Source organism: Canis lupus, chromosome 11 (assembly GCF_048164855.1).
Source record: "Canis lupus baileyi chromosome 11, mCanLup2.hap1, whole genome shotgun sequence".
Classification (NCBI taxonomy): Eukaryota; Metazoa; Chordata; class Mammalia; order Carnivora; family Canidae; genus Canis; species Canis lupus.
Genome location: NC_132848.1, coordinates 13,025,139 through 13,048,107, shown reverse-complemented (window position 1 = coordinate 13,048,107; position 22,969 = coordinate 13,025,139). Strand labels below are relative to the sequence as shown.

General features: G+C 40.7%; 1 protein-coding gene and 1 long non-coding RNA gene across 5 annotated transcripts in view; one reads left to right on the top strand and one right to left on the bottom strand.

The window, feature by feature from the left end:
* Positions 1 to 22,969, top strand: part of CPM (carboxypeptidase M) — a 93,051-nt gene that overhangs the window by 56,548 nt on the left and 13,534 nt on the right. For 3 of the 4 annotated variants that reach the window (XM_072843210.1, XM_072843211.1, XM_072843213.1), the window contains 4 exons: positions 215 to 385; positions 1,996 to 2,148; positions 11,649 to 11,797; positions 14,137 to 16,225. In XM_072843210.1, the coding sequence (XP_072699311.1) occupies positions 215 to 385; positions 1,996 to 2,148; positions 11,649 to 11,797; positions 14,137 to 14,379 (716 nt within the window). In that variant the 3' untranslated portion in view covers positions 14,380 to 16,225. Of the gene's footprint in view, positions 1 to 214; positions 386 to 1,995; positions 2,149 to 11,648; positions 11,798 to 14,136; positions 16,226 to 22,969 lie in introns of those variants that run through there. The other variant, XM_072843212.1, reaches the window with a different exon arrangement.
* Positions 2,146 to 12,418, bottom strand: LOC140642519 (uncharacterized). The gene is made up of 2 exons (XR_012038954.1): positions 4,466 to 12,418; positions 2,146 to 3,361 (listed from the first exon to the last, which is right to left on the bottom strand). It is a non-coding gene; the product is annotated as an uncharacterized lncRNA (long non-coding RNA).

Genomic DNA, 22,969 nt, shown 5'->3' with positions numbered 1-22,969 from the left:
AGGAGGGGTGCAGGGAGCCCCCGAGGGAGGCCCAGCCTCGTGGGGAGGAGGGGTGCAGGGAGCCCCGGAGGAGCCCCGGCCTCGTGGGGAGGAGGGGTGCGGGGAGCCCCCCAGGAGCCCCGGCCTCGTCCGGGAGGAGGGGCCTTGGCACGGGAGGCGGCGGCGCCAGGTGCTTCGCGCTGGGCGCCCGCCGAGACGTGTGGGTCCCCCGCAGCCACCGGGACGTCCCACTCCCGCAGCCTGACCCCCGACGACGACGTCTTCCAACACCTCGCCCACGTCTACGCCTCGAGAAACCCCACCATGAAGAAGGGAGATCAGTGTAAGGACAAGATGGACTTCCCCAACGGAATCACCAACGGCTACGCCTGGTATCCGCTCAGAGGTGGGTCCCCCCCCCGCCGGGCTCCTCGGCCCTGGGAATAGGGGGGCAGGTGCGGGAGGGCACGGGGACCCCCGCGCAGGGATCCCAGGGGCGGGGGTGGGGGTGGGAATGTTCCCATAGAAGGACGAAGGTAGGTGGCAGCCCGGGGGTAGGAGGAGAAATGCAGGCCGGGAGCAGCGGCAGGGCCGGAGCCCCGCGCCCCAAGGGGAGCCCCCCCCAGAGCTGCCCCCCGCAACCGTGCGCACTCCCCATGGTGGCCTGGGAGGCTGCACCCGAGAGCCCCAAGCGGGACCTGTGCGGCCTGGCCCCATCGGGGTGGCCCTCCGTCCTCCCCCCCACCCCCCCCCCACCCCCGCAGGCGGGGTCTCTAACCCTGGGGACGAGCTAGGAACCCTGCGTGCGCAGCTCCCACCGGCTCCGAGAGCCCCCCCTCCCCAGGACTTGGCTTTCTGTCTCTTCCTCTATTTCTTGGTGAAAACGAGGTCAGAGAGAAACACAAGTACAAGCCTTAGAAGGGAAGTAAGTACCAAGAAGGGAGAAATCCTTCCCGCTAGAATCTAGACCTCCATAGCTGCTACTTAACGTAAATAACACGTTGATAATTGTTTGACTATTTTCTTAGCATGAGGCTTTTTGCTAAGTCAGTACTTCCCAAGTACCCTGCTGGCCTGCAGTGATTTCACCAAATCCAAGATGCCACTGAGGATAAAACACCGTACCTCCAAGGATGAAAGAAAAACGTTTCTGGCCAAACTAATGACAACTGGGTTTTTCAGCCATCGAGTTTAACACACCTCCCAACTCAGAGATTTTTAAATATGAAAATTTTTGCATCTTAGAAAATATGAAACAGGATTATGACCCTTTCGAAATAGTCTCCATAGGTGAGAACTGGACGGTGAGCTTGGGTACCACAGCGGCCTCAGGGGGCCTGGGTCCCTCCGCTCCCGAGAGCCGCCCGGCACCCTCTCTCTCACCCCCAGATGCAGCTCAGCCTAGTGGGTAAGAGCACGGGGCCTGGACAGGAGGGCCTGCGCGCTGGGCTCTGCGCTCACTGGCACGTTCCTTGACATCTGTGATGGTCTGTCTGTAAAACCTGGGGAGTAGCTGCCTAACAGACTCCTCAGCTAGTACCCACTGAAGGCACACGCTCGCTGACCCTTAGCCTTTGGCATTCCTCCGAATGAGTGTATGTAGCTTCACATAATAAATGTAGTTATGGTTTCTAAGCAGTATTTTTTTTAGAAGTATCATTCCATATCTGTCTAGGATGTAACTTACAGAAGAAATGTACACTGATAAATCCTTTTTGTAAGTTATGATTGGAAAAAAAAAAACATAGGACTGACCCTTCCCCTCCCCTCAGGTGGCGCACAGCTGAACTTTAGTCTGCTCCGACCCAGGTACCCACGTGAGAGTGTTAGATTGCCTGTTCACGCCTGGCTAATAAGATGTCAGGTCCTGATTCTATAATGCTAATACGTCAAGTTCATCTTCTCCTGTTTACATGTACTTTCCTTGTAACTGTCTGATTCACTTGTCCCCAAGGCTTGGGATACTTAACACTATTTCAATTTCAGACTTAAAAAATTAAATATGCTTGTGTTTAGGTGGAATGCAAGATTACAACTACATCTGGGAGCAGTGCTTTGAGATTACGTTGGAGCTGTCATGCTGTAAATATCCTCATGAGGAGAAGCTTCCGTTCTTCTGGAATAAAAACAAAGCTTCACTAATTGAATATATAAAACAGGTGCACCTAGGTTTGTAAGATTTTTTTTTAATTTCTTCTAACATGAAACATTATATCTGGCACAAACTTTGGGTTGAAAAAATGCAAGCCTCTATTGGTTTTTCCGGGTACAGCCTCATTCTGAGTACCAGAACTAATGATTAAGACTTTTCTCTGCATGAATATCTGCAGCATGTGAGAAATTCAGTGCTCATCAGTTCATATAAGAGAAAGCATGATGTATGTTACTTTAATATGAGGGTGGAAAATCCAGAGTACTTCAAAATCTTCATGTTGACTGACTGAGAAGTCTGGCAAAAGATCTAGAAAAACAAGTTATTACTCCGGCATTTTCTAGATGGGTGATGATTCAACAGTTTGCTTGTCACACAACATCATAGATTCAGAGGACACTGGACATGCCACTTTGCATTTTTCCTAGTACTGTATTCCTAGTACTGGGGTGGTGACCTAAACCCCACACCTGGCAACTCTGCCAAGTGACCTGGTCCTGACAGTCTTCCCAGTCTTCCCGGCATTTTCTAGATGGGTGATGATTCAACAGTTTGCTTGTCACACAACATCATAGATTCAGAGGACACTGGACATGCCATTTTGCATTTTTCCTAGTACTGTATTCCTAGTACTGGGGTGGTGACCTAAACCCCACACCTGGCAACTCTGCCAAGTGACCTGGTCCTGACAGTCTTCCCAGTCTGGTCTTTTAGACAGCTATCTAGCCCTTAACACAGATGGATGGACTAAATGGGATAAGGGTGGTAGTTCTCAAACCTGTACAGCAGACTCACTGGAGGGTTTGTTAAAGCACAGATTGTCAGCCCCATCCCCATGACTTAGTACATCTTGAATGGTTCACCTTTCCCAAGGAGATGCTGCTGGTCCCAGGAACCATGCTTTGAAAACCGCTGTACCGGAGAAACACAGTGCTTGTGATGGTGGTGGAGTCATGCAGTTCAAGTTTATTGAACAAGGCTGTGTCTCTGGACAGGGTGTGGAAGGCTCTCCTGCATTGCCAGGGTATAAGTTATTTTTCTCCATTCAGGATGGCTTGGGGAAAGAAACCTCAGAATTTGCTATCAAGTAACTGGCACAGTAGTTATGCTACTAAGTCAAGCTAAAGTAGGTATGGGTTTGGGTCGAGGAGGTTTTACCTCATAGGCCTGCTACATAACTGCACAGCTCCTGGAATTTTCTGCATACTTCACACCAAAGCTTTCCACCTGCTAAAGAGATGAGGGAAGAGTAAGAAGCATAGGGGCTCCAGAGCTGAGCTTCCCTCCCCAATATGAGCCCATATCACCAACCTGGGTGCCCCTCCAGCACCCACCCCCCAGAGCATAGGTGTGCAAAGATTACTGGTGAATTCACAGGGCTGAGACATTCATGAAGTAGGCCGATTCCCTGTGATAAGGGATGTTAAAGAAGTCACTTTTCATCAGCATCTTAGCATTTATTAAGATTATTGAGTCCTCTCTCGATTAATATTCTGGTATTTTGCTCCTAGATTTTCCTCATGAGTCACATACTAATTTAGCCTATCATATTTCTGTATTTAGTGTTACCCTGCCTAATATAAATTTCTCCTTCACCTGTATCAACGTGGGAGTGCAACTGAAAATGAAATATGCTCCACATAACTGCACTACTATTTTTGGAATTGCAATCTAACACTAAAGGTTATCTTCCAAGCACTGAATTAAGGTGGGCTCGAAGTATCACACTGACCTAATAATGCCAGTGAAGGAGCTTTGTAACTGTGAAGTAACATGCAAATTATAGCATGACTATTATTAATCTGGAGAGCTTACAAGTCCATTTACACTAGGTTTTAGAAAGAATATGTATCTCCCTGTCCCTACAATCAGGTATGCACAAGCTACCTAAAATATATATAAGCACACCACCCCTGCCCCCTTGTGGTTTAAAACAGAGGCTTTTTTTTTTTTTCCAATTTAATAATGAAACCCGATGTCCAGTTACTTGATAGGTTCTCTCCATTGCAGTGTCTGGTAGGAAGCTTAGAGATGATGGGCGCAAACACCTTCTTACTGGTATTACTGTGGTTTAAGGAAAAGTACTGATATTTGACAAGCGGTGTTACAGTCACTGGCTTAGCTTCCCCACTTGCTATGAGACATCTGAGACTTTGACCCATCTGGAAGTCTCTGGCTTACCTTGCCTGGAAAGGAAAAGCCTCCTAAGCCAGTAGAAGGGCCTGGAAGGTGGTACATATCACTTCCATTTTATAGGTGATGAAAGTGAGTCTTGGGAATGTGTTGTGACCTGGGATTTACACTGTGACCTGACTGGTACATATCTGTACTTACCTAATGTGTCAAAAGACCTCCTGAGAAGGGCACAGTGAAAACATTTCTTCAAAGAATAATGCCACTGGTATCCCATGAATAAATGTGTAATTGGGTTGTTAAATCATGACTGATGTTTATGGTTGGGTCCTACCTAAAAATCCAAAGGATACGTACCAAGTAGTAGGAATAAATATAGATGAAACTTTTAGAAAAGGCAGGAGGACAAATTACCTGAAAACAGAGGTTACACAGCTGCTACATGTTGAATATGTGAGAAGGAAATACGGCATTTAGTAATTTCTGTGCAGGGGGGGGCGGGTGGGCACAGGCAACAGAGTCAGGAACTAAAGCAAAAGGCAATGCTTAACCTTTGAGACAAAGATTTTGTTGCCAAATGTCAAAACTTTTACATTTCATTTTCAACTTTTCTGAAGGAAAACAATCTATGTCTCGTAGTTTTCTGCTCCAGTAAATAATTACTAAGTATAATGACCTGGGAATAGTGCATGGTCATTTTTTTTCATTGTAGCTTCTTCTCATTGGTTAAGATGATTTGTCACTGAGTGAACAAACTGGAATGTGACGTGTAACATTTAAAATGGCCTTTTCTTAACTGTATTCCTGAAATTCTGAGATGAGGGGTATGGTGTCCGGTTCAGTGTGGACTTACAGCCCAGCTGTACCACTCAGCTCTAGGAGCTTAAGGTTATTTAATAATCCAAAGCCTTAGTTTCCTCATCTGCAAAAGTGTGATAATATTGCCTACATCAGAGTTGATGTGAGGAGAACATGCATGGCAAGCACTTGCCACAGAGCCTGAAATATACTAACTGGTCAGTAAATGTTCACTCCTGTTGTTAGCAATAGACACCATTAATTACAAGAAATCTTGTGATTGTAACTTTCCCATGTAGTTTGTAGTTTCCCACGAGACAAAACTATTGAGTCCCTTGCATAGCTAAGTATCTTATTGTAAATTAATACACTGGCATTTTTTAAAAAGTAATCTCTACATTCAACATGGGGCTCAAACTCATGACACCTAGATCAAAAGTCACATGCTCCCCCAACTGACTCAGCCAGGTGCAACCACCTCCTCCCACTTTTGTATATACACTGGCATTTTTTAGTTTAGGATTTAATGAACTCCACCAAGAGCAATGCTACAGTAGTTTGGACAACTTGGAAAGGACAGGAATGGATTTAGGTTGTCATCAAGGTTCTCCCATTTTGCTAATAGGTGCTATAGATGGAATATCTGAAATAAACTTTTAAGTTACATCAAAAATTAGTTTACCAAGTTCTGGTTCAAGATGGCAATGTAGGAGTATCCTGAATTCATCTCCTCCCACATTCTGTGGGACCAAATACACCAAATCTATAGCTACATATGGGACACTTTCCTCTGAAAGAAACCAAAAACTGCCTGAGCCATTCCCATGCATTGGATGAATGAAAATAAACCTATGTTGCAAAAAGTAGGAGAGGTTGAGATGTGATCCTGCCATACGCCCCATCCCTGGTACAGCAACCCACAACAGGAAGGTACTCACAACTCCAAGCTTCTCTCTGAGCAGCAAAAGGTATGAACCCCACCCACATCTGGCACCCCAACTGTTAAAAGCTACACCCAAGAAACAATTCCTGAAAATATCTAGCTTTGAAAGCCACTGGGGCTTGCATCTACAAGACCCTCAAGGCTATAGCAAACTGGGAAATAGTTCTTATAGGTCTGCACAGGTGCACCTGGTTGCCTGCGAGGGCCCAGTGCCAAGCCAGCCAACTGAGAGATGCCCAGTTTTTCTGCAGAAGAGGCCTACTTGCTGGTCTTAAAGCTTTGGCTTGAGGGGCAAGTATCTAGCTTAATACAAATCTAGGGGTATCCCAAAATAGTCTCCAGAGATAGAAGTTGGCAGACATCATATTTGCACTCCCTCTCCCTCCAGATCAACAGTCTCTCCCAAAAGGGAGCCTGTGCACGCATATGGTGCCCCAGTTTTGGGGCTACAACCAAGTGAATACCTCTTAGCTCTGGTAGCCAGTGGGGTCTGTGTTCAGGGCTCCCAACAAGAGACTAACAAAGAAACCGGTCTTAACTGGCTATCACCCCAGGGGGTCAGTGTAAAGGGGACAGGGAGACACATCCATTCTCCAGTATTGCCCTGAAAGAGGTTTATTTGCATACTTTAAAAGCCTCTGCCTGAGGGTCTGGCATCCAATCAGCCTGAATCTGGGTACCAATAGGTCTTGGCACAACCTCAACTACTGGGAACTCCTAAGAATAAAGTGGGCTGTTTAGACAATCACAAAGATTTGAGAAACAACCAAGAGCTAGGTCAGAGTTGAAGGATAAGTTTCATTAACAAAAGACCACTCCTCCAGGACTGGAAGAGGTGTTTTATCTAATGTATAGAAACCAACATAGAATCAAAGAAAATGAAGAAACAGAGCAGTATATTCCAAACAAAATAAGATAAAGCCTCAAAGACCTTACTGAAATGGAGATAGTGATTTACCTGATACAGAGTTCAAATAACGATCATAAACATGCTCACTGAGCTCAGGAGAACAATGCATGAACAAATGAGAATTTCAACAAAGAGGGACTATAAGACACCACCAAATAAAAGTCACACAGCTGAAAAATACAGTAATAGAACTGAAAAATACAACAGAGGGGCTCAACAGCAGACTGGGTGCAGCAGAAAAATCCATGAACTTGAACACAAGGCAATGGAACTCATCTAATCAGAGCAGCAAAAAGGAAAGAATGAAAAAGTGGAGACAGCTTAAGGGATTTATGGGACAACATCGAACATACCAATATTTATATTATAGGGGTCCCAGAAGAAGCAATAAAGGAATGGAAAACTTTTATAAAGAGAGGATGACTGAAGAGTTAGTTCCCTAACCTGGGGAGGGAAACAGACCTCCAGATCTGGGAGGGCCAGAGAATTCCAAATAAGATGAACTCAAATCCACACTAAGATACATTATAATCAAAGTGTCAGAGGTTAAAGACCGAGAATCTAAAAAGTGGTAAGAGAAAAACAACTTGTTATATACCAGGGAATCCCCATAATATTATCAGTGGATTTTTTTTTTTTTCAGCAGAAACTTTGTAAGCCAAAAGATAGTGGCACAGTATATTCAAAGTGCTGGAAGAAAAGAAATTGCTAACCAAGAATACTCTATCTAGCAAAGCTGTCCTTTAGAATTGAAGGAGAGAGAAAGAATTTTCCAGACAAGCAAAAGATAAGGAATTCATCACCATTGGACCAGCCTTATAAGAAAGGTTAAAGTAACTTCTTTAGGTGAAATGAAAGGGTACTAATTAGTAACAGAAAACTCACTGGTAAAGGTAAATCTTTTTTTTTTTTTTTTTAAAGATTTTATTTATTCATGGGGGGGGGTGCGGGGCAGAGACACAGGCAGAGGGAGAAGCAGGCTCCATGCAGGGAACCTGACATGGGACTCAATCCCAGGTCTCTAGGATCAGGCCCCTGGGCTGAAGGCGGCACTAAACTGCTGAGCCACCCACCTGGGCTGTTCTGGTAAAGGTAAATCTTAAATAAAATTCAGAATAATCTAATGTTGTAAAGGTAGTGGTTAATCACTTACAAAGCTATTATGAAGATTAAAAGACAAAGTGGCAAAAATTACTATAACTACAATAATTTGTTAATGGATACACAGATAAAAAGATGCAAAATGGGCACCTGGGTGGCTCAGTGGTTGGGCATCTGCCTTAGGCTCAGGGTGTGATCCTAGAGTCCTGGGGTCCAGTTCCACATCAGGCTTCCTACAGGAAGCCTGCTTCTCCCTCTGCCTATGTCTCTGTCTCTCTTTCTCTGTGTGTCTCTCATGAATAAATAAATAAAATCTTAAAAAACAAAAAAGATGCAAAATGTGGGTGATGGGAATAAACATGCAAAGGTTTAAAATGAAATCAAGTTATTATAAACTTTAAATAGACTGTTATAGTTATCTAAGTGTCAAGGGAACCACAAAGCAAAAACCCTATAGATACACAAAAAAAGAAGGAATCTAAGCATACTATAGAAAACCAAGAACAAAGGAATTACAAAACAGCCAGAAAACAATCATCAAAATGGCAATAAATACATACCTATCAATAATTACTTTAAATGTAAATGGACTAAATTCTCCAATCTAAAGACAGAGTGGCTGGGTGGATAAAAAAACCAAACAAACATAAGATCCATCTATATGTTGCCTGCAGGAGACTCCAGATATAAGGACACACAGAGACTGAAAGTGAAGGGGTAAAAAAGGATATTCCATGCAAAGGAAACGAAAAGATAGCTGGGATAGCTATACTGGACAAAACAGACTTTAAGACAAAGACTAATAAGAGACAAGCTTATTACAGAATTATAAAGGAATCAGTCCAACAAAATGTTCTAGCATAGGAGTACTTAACTATATAAAGTGAGTATTAACAGACCTAAAGGGAGAATAGACAGCAATATAATAATAATAATAAGAGGCTTTATTATCCCACTTTCATCAATGGACAGGTCATCCAGACGGAAAATTACTACAGAAATACCTTAAATGACATAGTATTCCATCCAACAGCAGCAGAATACACATCATCTTCAAGTGCACATGGAACGTTCTCCTGGATAAATCATGTGTCATGCCACAGGATGAGTCTCAATAAATTTACAGATATTGAAATCATATCGGCTATCTTTTCTAACCATGGTGGTATAAAACTAGAAATCAGTTACTAGAAGAAAATTGGAAAATTCACAAATATTCAGAAATGAAACATGTAATAACATAACCAATAGGTCAAAAAAATAAAAATCTTGAAATGAATGAAATGAGAATACAACATACCAAAACTTATAGGATGCGGCAAAAGCAGTTCTAAGAAGGAAGATCACAGGGATAAATACCTACACTAAGAAACAGAGATCTCGGAATTGTTGAATCACTATATTGTATACCTGAAACTAATATAATACTGTATGTTAACTATACTGGAATTAAAATTTTAAAAAAATCTCAAAACAACCCAACTTCATACCTCACCAAGCTTAAAAAAAGAATAAAATAAGCCTAAATCCAATCATGAAATGGGCAAAAGACATGAACAGAAATTTCACAGAGGAAGACAGACATGGCCAACAAGCACATGAGAAAATGCTCCGCATCACTGGCCATCAGGGAAATACAAAACAAAACCACAATGAGATACCACCTCACACTAGTGAGAATGGTGAAAATTAAGAAGACAAACAAATGTTGGAGAGGATATGGAGAAAGGGAACCCTCTTGCACTATAGGTGGGAAGGTGAACTGGTACAGCCACTCTGGAAAACTGTGTAGAAGTTCCTCAAAGAGTTAAAAATAGATTTGCACTGCTGGGGATTTACCCCAAAGATACCAATGCAGTGAAACGTGGGGACACCTGCACCCTGATGTTTATAGCAGCAATGTCCACAAGAGCCAAACTGTGGAAGGAGCCTCAGTGTCCATCGACAGATGATGGATAAAGAAGCTGTGGTCTAGGGATCCCTGGGTGGCGCAGTGGTTTGGCGCCTGCCTTTGGCCCAGGGCGTGATCCTGGAGACCCGGGATCGAATCCCACGTCGGGCTCCCAGTGCATGGAGCCTGCTTCTCCCTCTGCCTATGTCTCTGCCTCTCTCTCTCTCTCTGTGACTATCATAAATAAATAAATAAAAATTAAAAAAAAAAAAGAAGCTGTGGTCTATGTATACAATGGAATATGACTCAGCCATTAGAAACAACAAATACCCACCAATTGCTTCGAAGTGGATGGATCTGGAGGGTATTATGCTGAGTGAAATAAGTCGATCGGAAAAGGACAAACATTATATGGTCTCATTCATTTGGGGAATATAAAAAATAGTGAAAAGGAATAAAGGGAAAGGAGAGAAAATGAGTGAAAATATCAGTGAGGGTGACAAAACATGAGAGACACCTAACTCTGGGAAATGAACAAGGGGTAGTGGAAGGAGAGGTGGGCGGGAGGTTGGGGTGACGGGGTGACAGGCACTGAGGGGGGCACTTGGCAGGATGAGCACTGGGTATTATGCTATATGTTGGCAAATTGAACTCCAATAAAAAAATAAATAAAAATTAAAAAATAAAGCCTAACATTAGGAGAAGGAAGGAATAAAGATCAAAGAGGAAATAAATGAAATAGTAACTAAAAAGACAAGAGAAAAAAATCAATAAAACTAAGAACTGTTTTTTTAAAAAAGATAAACCTTTAGCTAGACTCACTTAGTTCAAAAAGAACTCAAAATCAGAAACAAAAGAGATATTACAACTGATAGCACAGCAATGCAAAGGATCATAAAAGACTACTCTACACACCAAAAAAGTGGGCAACCTAGATGATAGTTAATCCACAGAAGCATCACCTACAAAGACTGAATCATGAAAAAACAGAAAGTCTGAACAGACCTTTTACTAGTAGGGAGACTTTTGACATGTTTTTGATTCCTAATTCAAACAAAAGCCCAAGACTAGTGGCTTCATTGGTGAATTCTACCAAACATTTAAATAATTAATACCAATCCTCAAACTCTTTTCCAAAAAACAGAAAAGGAGAAAACACTCTCAAACCCAGCTTTACACTGATAGCAAAAATGAATGACACTCCAAGAAAATTACAAGCCAATAGCCCCGATGAATATAGATGCAAAAATCCTCCAACAAAGTATTAGCAAACCAACTTCAACAATACATTAAAAGGACCTTGATCAAGTGGGACTTATTCCAGGGATGCAACGATGGCTCAACCTCTGCAAAGTCTATCAGTGTAATATACCATATCAACAAAATAAAGATAAAAACAATATGATCATCCCAATAGATACAGGAAAAAACCATTTAACAAAATTTAACATCCATTTATAAAACTCTAAACAAGAAAAATCCTGAACTATGTTAACTAGGTAAATTGTGATCATTTCACAAATATACATATATCAAATCATTATACATCTGGAACTATTGTTATATCCCAATTATATCTCAATTTTTTGGAAAGGTTTACCTTCCCTTAAATACTTTATTATCATCATTTTAAAATAGCTTAATAAATAATTGGGTGTATTTTTCTTAAATACTTACAAAAAATTTTTTCCATAGGTCATAAAATGTGCTGTTAACATTTAATGCTCTTTTTGTCTTGCAGGTGTCAAGGGTCAAGTTTTTGACCAGAATGGAAATCCATTACCCAATGTAATTGTAGAAGTTCAAGACAGAAAACATATCTGCCCTTATAAAACCAACAAATTAGGAGAGTATTATCTTCTCCTCTTGCCTGGGTCCTATGTATTAAATGTGAGTATATAGCCCTCATTATTGTTATTAAAACATTTCAGAACTTGCAGTACTTACCCAGAAGGAATCTGAAATAAGTCTGCAAAGTCCCAAAAGTGATTACATCAGGATAGAAGGAAAGGACATCACCAGACTTAAATTTGGCAGGGAGTAGAAGAGGTGAGAATGATAGGAACAATCCAAACAAATCACTTTTTTTCCCACCTGGCAGTGTTAACAGAAGCCAAATCCTATTTCTTGTGATATATTTTATGATGAAAGGTGGAATGAACTTTATTATTAATAAGAATAATTAAACAATGTAGCCAAAGTGCTTCCAAGCTTCGTGGAATACCATTTTAACACCCATTTCGTGAAACATAATTTCTGCTATTAAAGAATGGATTGGGACACAAGTTCCTTCAAATTCATTATAAATAACATTTGATCCACAAACTTTACCACTATATAAAGCAAGTGGTAGACATACTTTGAAGCCCTTTCATAAGCAAATGATGGTGAGTTCCAATCAATACAAGTAAAATTCCAGGTTTAATTCTATGAAGGTGTTTGAGTCATTTCCTAGAGGGAGGCTTGGGTTACTTTGTGCCCAAACAGATTTATCTGAATGAACTAAGTGAATTAATTACCTGATTTAATTGGCCAGACTGTGCTTCTTCCTCTTTGATACGACTTTCTCTAAGAATCTCAAGATTCTTCTGCTTTGCTTAGTGGGTCTGATGCCAGCTACAAAGCAGTCTTTCTGTACAAAGTGACTCCTTGGAAAAGGTGGTCATCTGCTCGGTAGTAAAAACTGGCTTTGTATTTTGTTATGTCCTGAAGGTAAAATGATGAAAAGCACGTTTTTCAATTCATAAACGTTTAGGATGCAGAGCTTTTCTATTCCTATAGGTTATTCCCCTGGTGCCCAGCAGTGGGGCTCATCAACGGCTAATCCTCTTAAGAATCGCCCCTAGAACTGGAAAGGCCGCAATTCACTGTGACTCTGTGCCTAAAAAGGCCCTTTATTTTCCTGTTATAGTGACCTTTCTATTCCATGAAAAAAACAAAAAACAAAAAAAACGGGGGGCTTTGGGAGAGTCCTTGTAATGAGTCTAAATTATCATGTATGGGATCCCTGGGTGGCGCAGCGGTTTAGTGCCTGCCTTTGGCCCAGGGCGCGATCCTGGAGACCCGGGATCGAATCCCACGTCGGGCTCCCGGTGCATGGAGCCTGCCTGCTTCTCCCTCTGCCTGTGTCTCTGCCTCTCTCTCTCTCTCTCTCTCTGATGTGACTATCATAAATAAATATAAATAAATAAATAAATAAATAAATAAATAAATAAATAAATAAATTATCATGTAATCCCCAAAATAAGCCACACCTTTATAAAGTTATTAATTGTTCATTTCTATTTAGACTAAGTACCTGTTAGCCTTAGCTACTAGTTCTAGGACAAGGGTGGAGGGCAAGACTGGAAGTTGAAATGAATGACTAAAATATATACCATCTGCTGCTTATGTAAATAATTGTCCCCATTCTCTTCCTTCTCCATATATAATAAAAGTGTTTCTCAGGGGTGCCCAGGTGGTTAAGTATTTGCCTTTGGCTCAGGTCATGATCCTAGGGTCCTGGGATGGAGCCCCACACCACCGGGTTCCCTGATCAATGGGGAGCCTGCTTCTTCCTCTCCCCTGCCCTCCGCTGGTACAAGTGCTCACTCTGACGCACGTGCTCTCTCACTCTCGCTATCACTCTCGCTCTCTCCATGCTCGCTCTCCTGTCAAATAAATAAAATATTTTTAAAAGAAAATATTTCTCAGTGGACATCATCTGTAGTTTGGCTTTTGTCCTTTCTCCTGATTTCTTCCATCAATCAATCCAGCTTAAGATTCAGGCTCAGGAAGAAAGCCAGGTAAAATCAAAGCCTTTTGAGGAAGCAATAAACTTGTACACTCAGATCAGCTACAAGGAAAATGGAATAAATTGAGAACAGAATTCCACGTATAATCTCGATACCCAATCAGGATATTAAGTATAGACTTGGGACAAAGGGAAACAGTCAACTTTACCTTTGCTCTCCATAAAAAAGATGAGAGAATCAACCTACAGGTTCCTTCTCTTAGCTTACATCTCCTGATAAAGGACCTGTCTTTACTGCACTTCATAACTCTGGGCAACAGGCATTGGACAACTCATTCAATGAGTAGGCCTAAAGCTGTTACTAGCCTGGGAGGCCGGGCAGATGGTTATGTGTGACTCATAAAGGCTGTGTTTTAGTGGTGGATGTCGGTGTTTTTAGTGTTGGCACCACAAAACATCTGAAATCACTCAGATTGTTTTTTTGTTTTCCTCTCAGGTTACAGTCCCTGGACATGATCCATACCTCACAAAGGTGGTTATTCCAGAAAAATCTGAGAAATTCAGTGCTCTTAAAAAGGATATTTTACTCCCATTCAGAGGGCAACTGGATTCTATCCCAGTATCAACTCCTTTATGTCCTAAGATTCCTCTGTATAGGAATTTGCCAAGCCACTCAGCTGCAACAAAGCCTGGTCTGTTCATATTTCTAGTGACTGCCTTTCACATATTTGTCAAATAAAGCAAAATGTGAAATACAACCCCCCATCATCACCTGGAATCAGGGATTTCATGCCAGGTTACTGCAACTCTTAACTCCCCCTGTGGGATCTTGACTGAACAAACTCCATGGCCCTTCCCAGAGAAGAGAAACAGTGGTTTTCAAATCACAACAAGCAACATGTGGTGGTGATAACAAAAGGAATGATTTGATCTTGATGAATGGAAGATACTGACCTTTCAAGTAGTCCACTTAATCTTGAAGTTGTCTTAGAAATTTGTAAGAAAAACTTGAGAATCAAGAAAGAAGTTTCTGCAAGAAAAATATGAAGCAAATTTTGTACACAGAGAGCCAGCTGAATATAAGCAATGAAGATGAACATTCATGGATTACCTACTATATCCGAAATCTTGCCATGAGTGCTATATGTGAAGATAGAGGAGGTGCCATTTATAATTCATTCCCAGCACAGGGGAAAAATGATGATAGGACTGAAATATTTCATTTCATAAATGTTCTAAGGAAATATGAGAGAAAAGAGGCAACCAGGTCTCAGTGGCCCAAGAAAATAAGGGCCTAATGGGATGGCAAGGTTCTATCTACAGAGCCCCAAAACAACAGGTCAATTAGGCGTCCCTGCCTTTCTGCAGATGCAGATGCCATAGTTCTGTCATGCTGATGACCCCCAAAAGTGTAGCTCTAGCATCTCGCTTGAGCTTCAAATTCAAGTGCAGCTTCTCACTATACATATCCACCTGGATGTGACCCACAGGTACCTCAACTCATCATGTTGAAATTGAACATATTTTCCTCCCTGGAGCTGCTTTTCCTCCTAGATTTTCTCTGAACCACCAAACGAGAAACCTGAGAGTCGTCCTTGATACTTTGTCCTCTTTCCTCATCCCATATATTCAGTCACTCGAGATTGATGTTAATTTTAAGTGTTATATTATAAATTATAAACCCTCTCTCCATGGCTAGTAACATTGTCAAGTTTAGGCCATCACAGCTCACCGGCACCACTGCAGCAGCTTTACTGGTCTCTGCTCCCAGGCTTCTCCTCTTCAAATCCATCTTCCACACAGAACTTGGGAAGTTCTACTTAAAACAAAAAACAATCAACTTGCTTAAAATTCATGTTTATGTCTTCAGAGCCCAGGACAGAGTAGAAACCAAATGAATGAGTAAACAAAGAGTTCTAGGAACCTATAGTCCCAGTCCCTCCCACAAGCTGTGTTGGGCTTTGAGTCATTTTGTCAGATGAGGGCCTCTGCGTTGGCAATCTCCAGCTTAGTAGTCACACTGACAGAAGAGTTTTCAATTATGTCTCAACAAATAAATTTGAATACAGTGTTTTTACTATGCTTTGCCTTTATCCTAAGGTTCATAGTAAACGTATTGTTACCTGTTAACAACACAAGCTACCTTCTTTTGTCATCAGAAAACAAAAGTTCTACCATTGGTACTCAACTTGAAGCAACTGTTCTCCACCTGCTATCATGAGAGTTAACCTATCTTAGAACATTTTATCTAAGAATTGAGAGGGGAAACATCAAACAAAAAAACAGCAACTCATAAGCAGATGTCTAAGTGCTATATATTGCTCATGGAATGTAAGTTGCCTTGGGTCTTTCAACTGAGAGTTCTCTAGGATCTGAAAACGAAACTATACTGGGCTTGGCACGTGATGAGTACGTGAGAACCACAAACGAATGGGAGCTATTCCTGTGCCAACCTTATTCCATACACACAAATCATGCTTGTTAATCTAAACAGAATTTGTGATCTTCCTATTTCTTATAAAAGTCTGGTAATAACTTGAATTATCTGGATCATTTTTATTTAAATAAACTAATTTATACATGAATGTATTAATATTACAGAAAATGATTTTGGTATGCTATAAAGCACAGAAAACTCGATTTATCATCAAGCCTTGTTTTTCAATCAGTCTGAGTCCCAACTTTTCTACAATACCAATTTTCAAAGGGACATGAACCAAAATCTGAACTGGTTCACAAGCCTTAATGTAATTTCCTTAAGGAAATAATGTTTTAAAATCAGAAATTTTATCAAAATCATTTAGACACAAGTAAAACAAAATAATCTCCAAACTAAATCTAAACCAAACCTGAGTTTAATACAGAGCACGCTCAGGGTACCTATTTTGCAGCAAAGTACTCAGAAGTAAACTTTGTAGTGAGGGTTTAGGATAACCGAATCTCAAGTATACTCTCCACCAACCAAGTTCAGTGTCCAAGGGGAGAAACCGGAATTCCAACTCTCCTTAGACCAGAGCCCCAAATCTCCCTGCATGACCTCTTTCCTACTATCTCTTACTCCCTTATGGTGGTTATGCTCCTCAGCTTCTAAGTTCAGGTATAAATTCCTTCTATGGAGAAAACAACATGGTAAAATTTTACAAGATAAAAGAACATGGGAGTTAAATTTGCAAGAACCCCACGTTCAAACCCATCCCACGTTCAGTTTCCTTACTTGTAAAATGAAGACCCTTGCTTGACTGTTTCTGTGACTATCTAAAAGCTGTGGTTTAAGATGCCTTATTTTGATGTCATTTTTGGTGCTTGCCCAGGCGCAGAGAGGATAATTAACACTAAGTGGCATAAATATTTTGAAGGCAGCATAATATATCTTCTTAAAGACCAGGTCTTTTGCCTCAGATAACAAACAGAATTGACCGGAGAACTGAAACACTGGTTAGCTGGGATGGGCATTTACTGTTTAAGGAATCTCCTGAACACAACTTTTTTTTAATCTATCTAAATTATGATAAACGTTAACGTGAATAAATCTAAATGGAGGGGAGTACTGTAGAGAAATGTGAAGTCTCTACAGGTAAATGTCAATTTGATTTTGGTGCTTAATTATCATGTTCAGACTTGAGCTGTTACATGTATCAGAGATATTAAAAGCTTCTCAGCATTTTTTAAAGTCTAAGAAATCAATGTTGTGTTTTGTTCCAGAAGCAAATTTGCATTTGTAATTTTTTTTAACTGTTGTAAGAAGTTACTTCTAGCTTTAGAAAGTAATAATATCTGATACTGGATTGGAAATAATCTTTTCCTAGAGAATCCAGAAAAAATGAGCATAGTATATTGTCTCATTACAACAGTTGCTTATCGAGAAGTTTAGAGACATTATGGTTGTCTTTTTTATGACAGGTCCCTTATATCTTCCTCGTGGCTTTAGAAGGGGGGAGAGAATGATTATTGAAGAACCAAAAAAAAAAAAAAAAAAAACCCAAAAACCCAAACACCACATCACAATACGTAAAATAAAAGTTTAGGAAAAGAGTTTGAGTTCATTAGAGACTTTACATTATATCACTAATAAGATCCTCTCCCACTCAGAGAACATTTTATCCTACTTTAGCATATGAACTATTCCACAGTGTTTTATAGATGTTTTACAGTTGATTTTGTAAGTTTTCTCAGTGACTTTCTTCTGTACTATAAGAACGTTCACAAATTGTCTAAGACAGTTGTGTCTAAGACAACCCCTACTGGGTAGGGGTCATGACTACCTCTGAACTTAGCAAATTTAGAATATTCCTGGTTCTTCCTTTAAACAGATTTTTATTTGAGAGAGAGAGTGCACAGGAGGGGTGGGGGCAGAGGAAAAGGGAGAAGCAGACTCCCCACCAAGCAGGGAGCCTGATGCAGGGCTCAGTCCCAGGACCCCCGCTCATGACCTGAGCTAAAGGCAGATGCTTAACCACTGAGCCACTCAGGCACCCCTCCTGATCCTTGATAAAGAATATTCTTATAAGCAATGAATACTGTTTATTTGCATTACTGTTACCTTAAAAACAAGCAAATATAACAAAGTCCACATACTACACAGAACTGATTACCACCAAATAAAGCCTGGACAAGACCAAATTTAATGATCTTTTTGTGAGGCAATAATATTACAACAACTCTTCAAAACCCAGTCCCTCCAGAGCAGCTATGATATATAGCCCACCCTAAATCACTTTGTACCATGAGAGAAATGGCAGATGAAAAATGTGCCTTCTGATTAAAAACAACAAGAAAACCTTTGCAACCGTTGAATACACAAGGTATTTAATGTATAAATGTAAGTAAAAGTGCTGAGAAATTATGCAGGATTCTTAACATATTTAGCCAGAGAACCATTACCTTAAATAATTTAACCTAGGACCATCCCTCTGAACTTAGATTCCTTGATTACCAAACACATTTTGGGAAATGCTGGTATAGGGAGAAGTCTTTTGTCCCAAGTATTAAATTTTGACTTCGAAGTGCTTTTGAGGGGATCCCTGAGTGGCTCAGCGGTTTGGCGCCTGCCTTTGGCCCAGGGCACGGTCCTGGAGTCCCGGGATCGAGTCCCGCATCGGGCTCCCAGCATGGAGCCTGCTTCTCCCTCCTTCTGTGTCTCTGCCTCTTTCTCTCTCTAGTTCTATCGTGAATAAATAATCTTTTTTTTTAAAAAGTGCTTTTGAAACACAGAGTTATAAAAGATTTGCCTTCTGTAGGCATTTGAAAATTAACATCCCTTAACCCTTATCACTGAAACCCCTGATGTCAAATTTCTAGCCAAGGAAAGAGGCTGGACTCCAGTTAGCCTTCTGAGACATTTTATACAATAGTTTAAATAAGACATGGCTGAGTACAAAATGACTTAGAGGTACCAATTTCTAAAAAAATAATGAATATCCCAACTTAGTGGGGCACCTGGGTGGCTCAGCAGTTGAGCCTCTGCCTTTGGTTCAGGGCATGATCCTGGAGTTCTGGGATTAAGTCCCTCATTGGGCTCCCCATAGGATCCTGCTTCTCTGTCTGCCTCTGTGTGTCTCATTCATAAATAAATCTTAAAAAAATACTCAGTAAATGGGAAAAGTTTTTTGATTTTCCAAAGAATTCATTATATATAGGAACCCCTTTGGCAGAAGTTCCCTGGAACATTTTAGCTAGACTTCAATATTTACAGCTCTTTAGAGGGTCCATTATTCCCCACTCTCCCCAAAAGCAAGGTACAATTTTAAAATGAACAAAATTTTTAAATATTAGAGTAGGGGAAATGAGTAAAACAAGTGATTAGACCATTCTTTGGATAGCAGAATTCTGTGCTTTTGTTTTTCCTACTTCATTTTTGAATCTATTAGAAGTTTCCAATTTCTATTTTTTATGAGAGAAAAGCAAATAAAGAATGGAACCTCAAATTTTAGAGGCACCAGTTTACATAGGTAATTGCTACCCCCTCCTATGTAGTTATTAATTTCCAGCGTTCGTGCTGAATTAACACTGTTAAACTTAAAAATCGTTTTCCTTTATTGACCAAAGACATGAAGTTCTGAAGGATGAATACTGAAGGATTTCAAGACCAAGATGGCAAGTTTGTGTTTTAACAACTGAGTGCGTTCCATCGCATCTTTGCTCTCTAAACCAGCAACCTCTCCCCGGAGTGCTGGGTCCCCACTGTTAGGGGCCTTACCCACCCCCCATTACAGGATGCCTGCAGAGAACTCCCGGAGTAGGAGTAGGGCTTCCACTGCTGGCTAGCAAAGTGCTTAACTAAAGAAAGACATTTGGTCTTCCCACTTGCCTCTTTAAAAAGAACAAAATAAATGTGAGAAAAGGGGGAAAACTTTTATACAGGGGGTGTTTTAAGCAAAGGTTTACCAATTCTGATACTGTATAAACCTTTGAAAACCACTGTTTTGTCAGACTGTTTCTCTTGCCATGGAAGTAATTTATTGCAATTATTGCAATACTGCAGACTAAGATTACTTTTTCTGGATGTTTTTTAAAACTGTCTTTTCCTCTTGTAAATTTGAGAAAACTCCATAGCTGTTTTTCCTTGACAATCAACATCCTTTACTGAATGCCCTCTGTGCATTCAATAAGCTACAGTAGGCAACCTGGCGGGGAAGAAGATACAAATGGATGTTACAACCTGCTTTTGCAGAGAAGATACAAAGCAACCTATGAATACATTTAAGTGTGAACAACTTAGCAGTAATGCAGTTGAGACAACATAGAAGGGGAAAAAGAGTTAATTCAAGGCTACTTCAGCTAGATTTTGGAGTGGTTATGGTCATAAACAGATACAGAAAAGTATTATTAAAAGCTGCCATTTTAAGTCTTTACTACCTGCAAGACCGTATCATAGGCTCCATAGATTCGTCTTTAAGGTCACAAAGTACCATTTTGAATTTAGCCATTCCCACTCCATTAGGATAAAAATAACTCATGAGAGAGGATGCAAATGAACTTTGTTGTGGCAAAAGAGTTTAAGGATATGGTGAAAGTAGCTGTGTCATAGACATTCATGTCTAAAAGTCTAAAACACCCAGAACATTTGAGATAACATCCAACAAGAAATAGAATCATTAAAGTTTTTTCTGTATTTAAATCAAGGAAGTAACATAAAGCTACCTGTAAATTATCTATAAATGAACTGAAAATGGGGGAGACCAAAGGCAGTGAAGTCAATTGGGGGGGGGGGGTGCTGTGATCTTGGAAGAAGGCCTAATACAGGGTGTGACCTGGAAAGGTATAAACCAAAATTAACACATAAAAATACTAAAATTTAACTGAGAAAGGTTTTTTTTTTTTCTGAGAAATGTTTAAATGGAATTCATTCAATATGACAGGAACAGAAAAATGAGGAAAAAGGCTGAAATTTTGCAATTCGGAATATTACTGTAATTAGTTGACTGTTAATCTCATTATAAATATATATTTTTTTAAGATTTTAAGAGAGAGCAGAAGGAGGAAGGAGAGGGAGAAGCAGGCTCCCTGCTGAGCAATAAGCCCTATGTGGGGCTCCATCCCAGAACCCCAGCATCATGACCTGAGCCAAAGGCAGACAACTGACAAGCCACCCAGATGCCCCAAATAACTGTATTTTGAAAGCAGATCTGTGGAACTGAAACAGGATGAGAGGAACACATCTATCAATTTTTAAAAACTTTAAAAAGTTTTTTAAAGAAGAATCTTTAAAGAGCTGTAAAAAAAGAATAAAAATTCATGTTTTAGGATCATCTCCTAAAAATAATCAATAGGAGTCTCTTATCCAAAATATTATTCTAGAAGGTTAGTACATCATTTCAAAGGTATTACATATAATAAATTACTGAACATGTAGAGTCTCCCATCTGCTTACACTTGAGACTACTCCTATGTTCTTTTGCCTTTTTATCAAGTTCCTGTTAACAGTCCATTTTATAACTGCACCATATTCAACACTTCTGAGCACCTTATGAGCTACTGCTTTGTTTTTCCAAAAAAAAAAAATTTTTTTTAATTTTTATTTAATTAAGATAGTCACACAGAGAGAGAGAGAGAGAGAAGCAGAGACACAGGCAGAGGGAGAAGCAGGCTCCCATGCACCGGGAGCCCAACGTGGGATTCGATCCCGGGCCCCCAGGATCGCGCCCTGGGCCAAAGGCAAGCGCCAAACCGCTGCGCCACCCAGGGATCCCTATTTTTCCAAAAAAATTTTAAAAGATTTTACTTATTTGACAGAGAGAGAAAGTACAGCAGGGGCAGAAGCAGACTCCCACTGAACACAGAGCTTGATCCCACAACACTGGGACCATGACCCGAGCCAAAGGCAGATGCTTAAAAGACTAAGCCACCCAGGCATCCCTATTTATCTTTTTAAAGCAGTATTTCTAGGGGCATCTGGGGGGGCTCAGTGGTTGAACATCTGCCTTTGGCTCAGGGCATGGTCTCAGGGTCCTGAGATGGAGTCCTGCATTGGGCTCCCTGCATGGAGCCTGCTTCTCCCTCTGCCTGTCTCTCGCTGCCTCTCTGTGTGTGTCTCATGAATGAATAAATAAAATCTTTTTTAAATAAATAAATAAATAAAGCAGTATTTGTAAATGTCAAAAATTCCCTACCATATAAAAGTGAAAGCTGGCTCTGTATGGTAGACAATATGGCCACAAACTTTTAAACAGCTGGTAATTTTTAAGCTGAAGATACTTTTTTGTAAAGACGAAATCAAACCCCAGTTCAAAATCCAAACAGCAAGTGCAACTATGAACCTTCCTCCATGCCATGACAGCTTGCAGTTACCACCCTCAACCAACAGATGTCTACATACGACACACTAATCAGTACCTTTAAAACCTTCATTAAAAATGAAAGTGAACGAAATGATGCCAACAGCTAACCCTGGTCTGGCTTTAGAGCCCACAGACTCCTGCTTTTAAGTCCGCTTCAAGATAGGTCCCAATGCTTTGAGATTCACTCAATAAATTCTTATTGATCACCTATATGTCAGTGTCAGAATCAAAAAGAGGTTGTTGGCCTCATGGAATTTAGCTTCACAGATGATGCAGAGAAATTACAGAAAATTACAAAGGGCTTTTCATGCTGACAAGTAGCAGGGTGCTTAGCTCTATCTCCCCTCCCTGGCCCAGTTACATCCCTTCCAGAACATTCATCATCACTTCTTGAGAAACCAACCTGCCATGTGATAACACAAGTGGAACAGGAGAGAGAAAACAGCATTTCATGGCCCTACTAAACTTTGTAACATCGTTCTCTCAAGTTGAACCTTATTCAATGCCTTGGAGGCTCCCAACTGCATCAAGCTGCCACAGTGGACAGTCTTG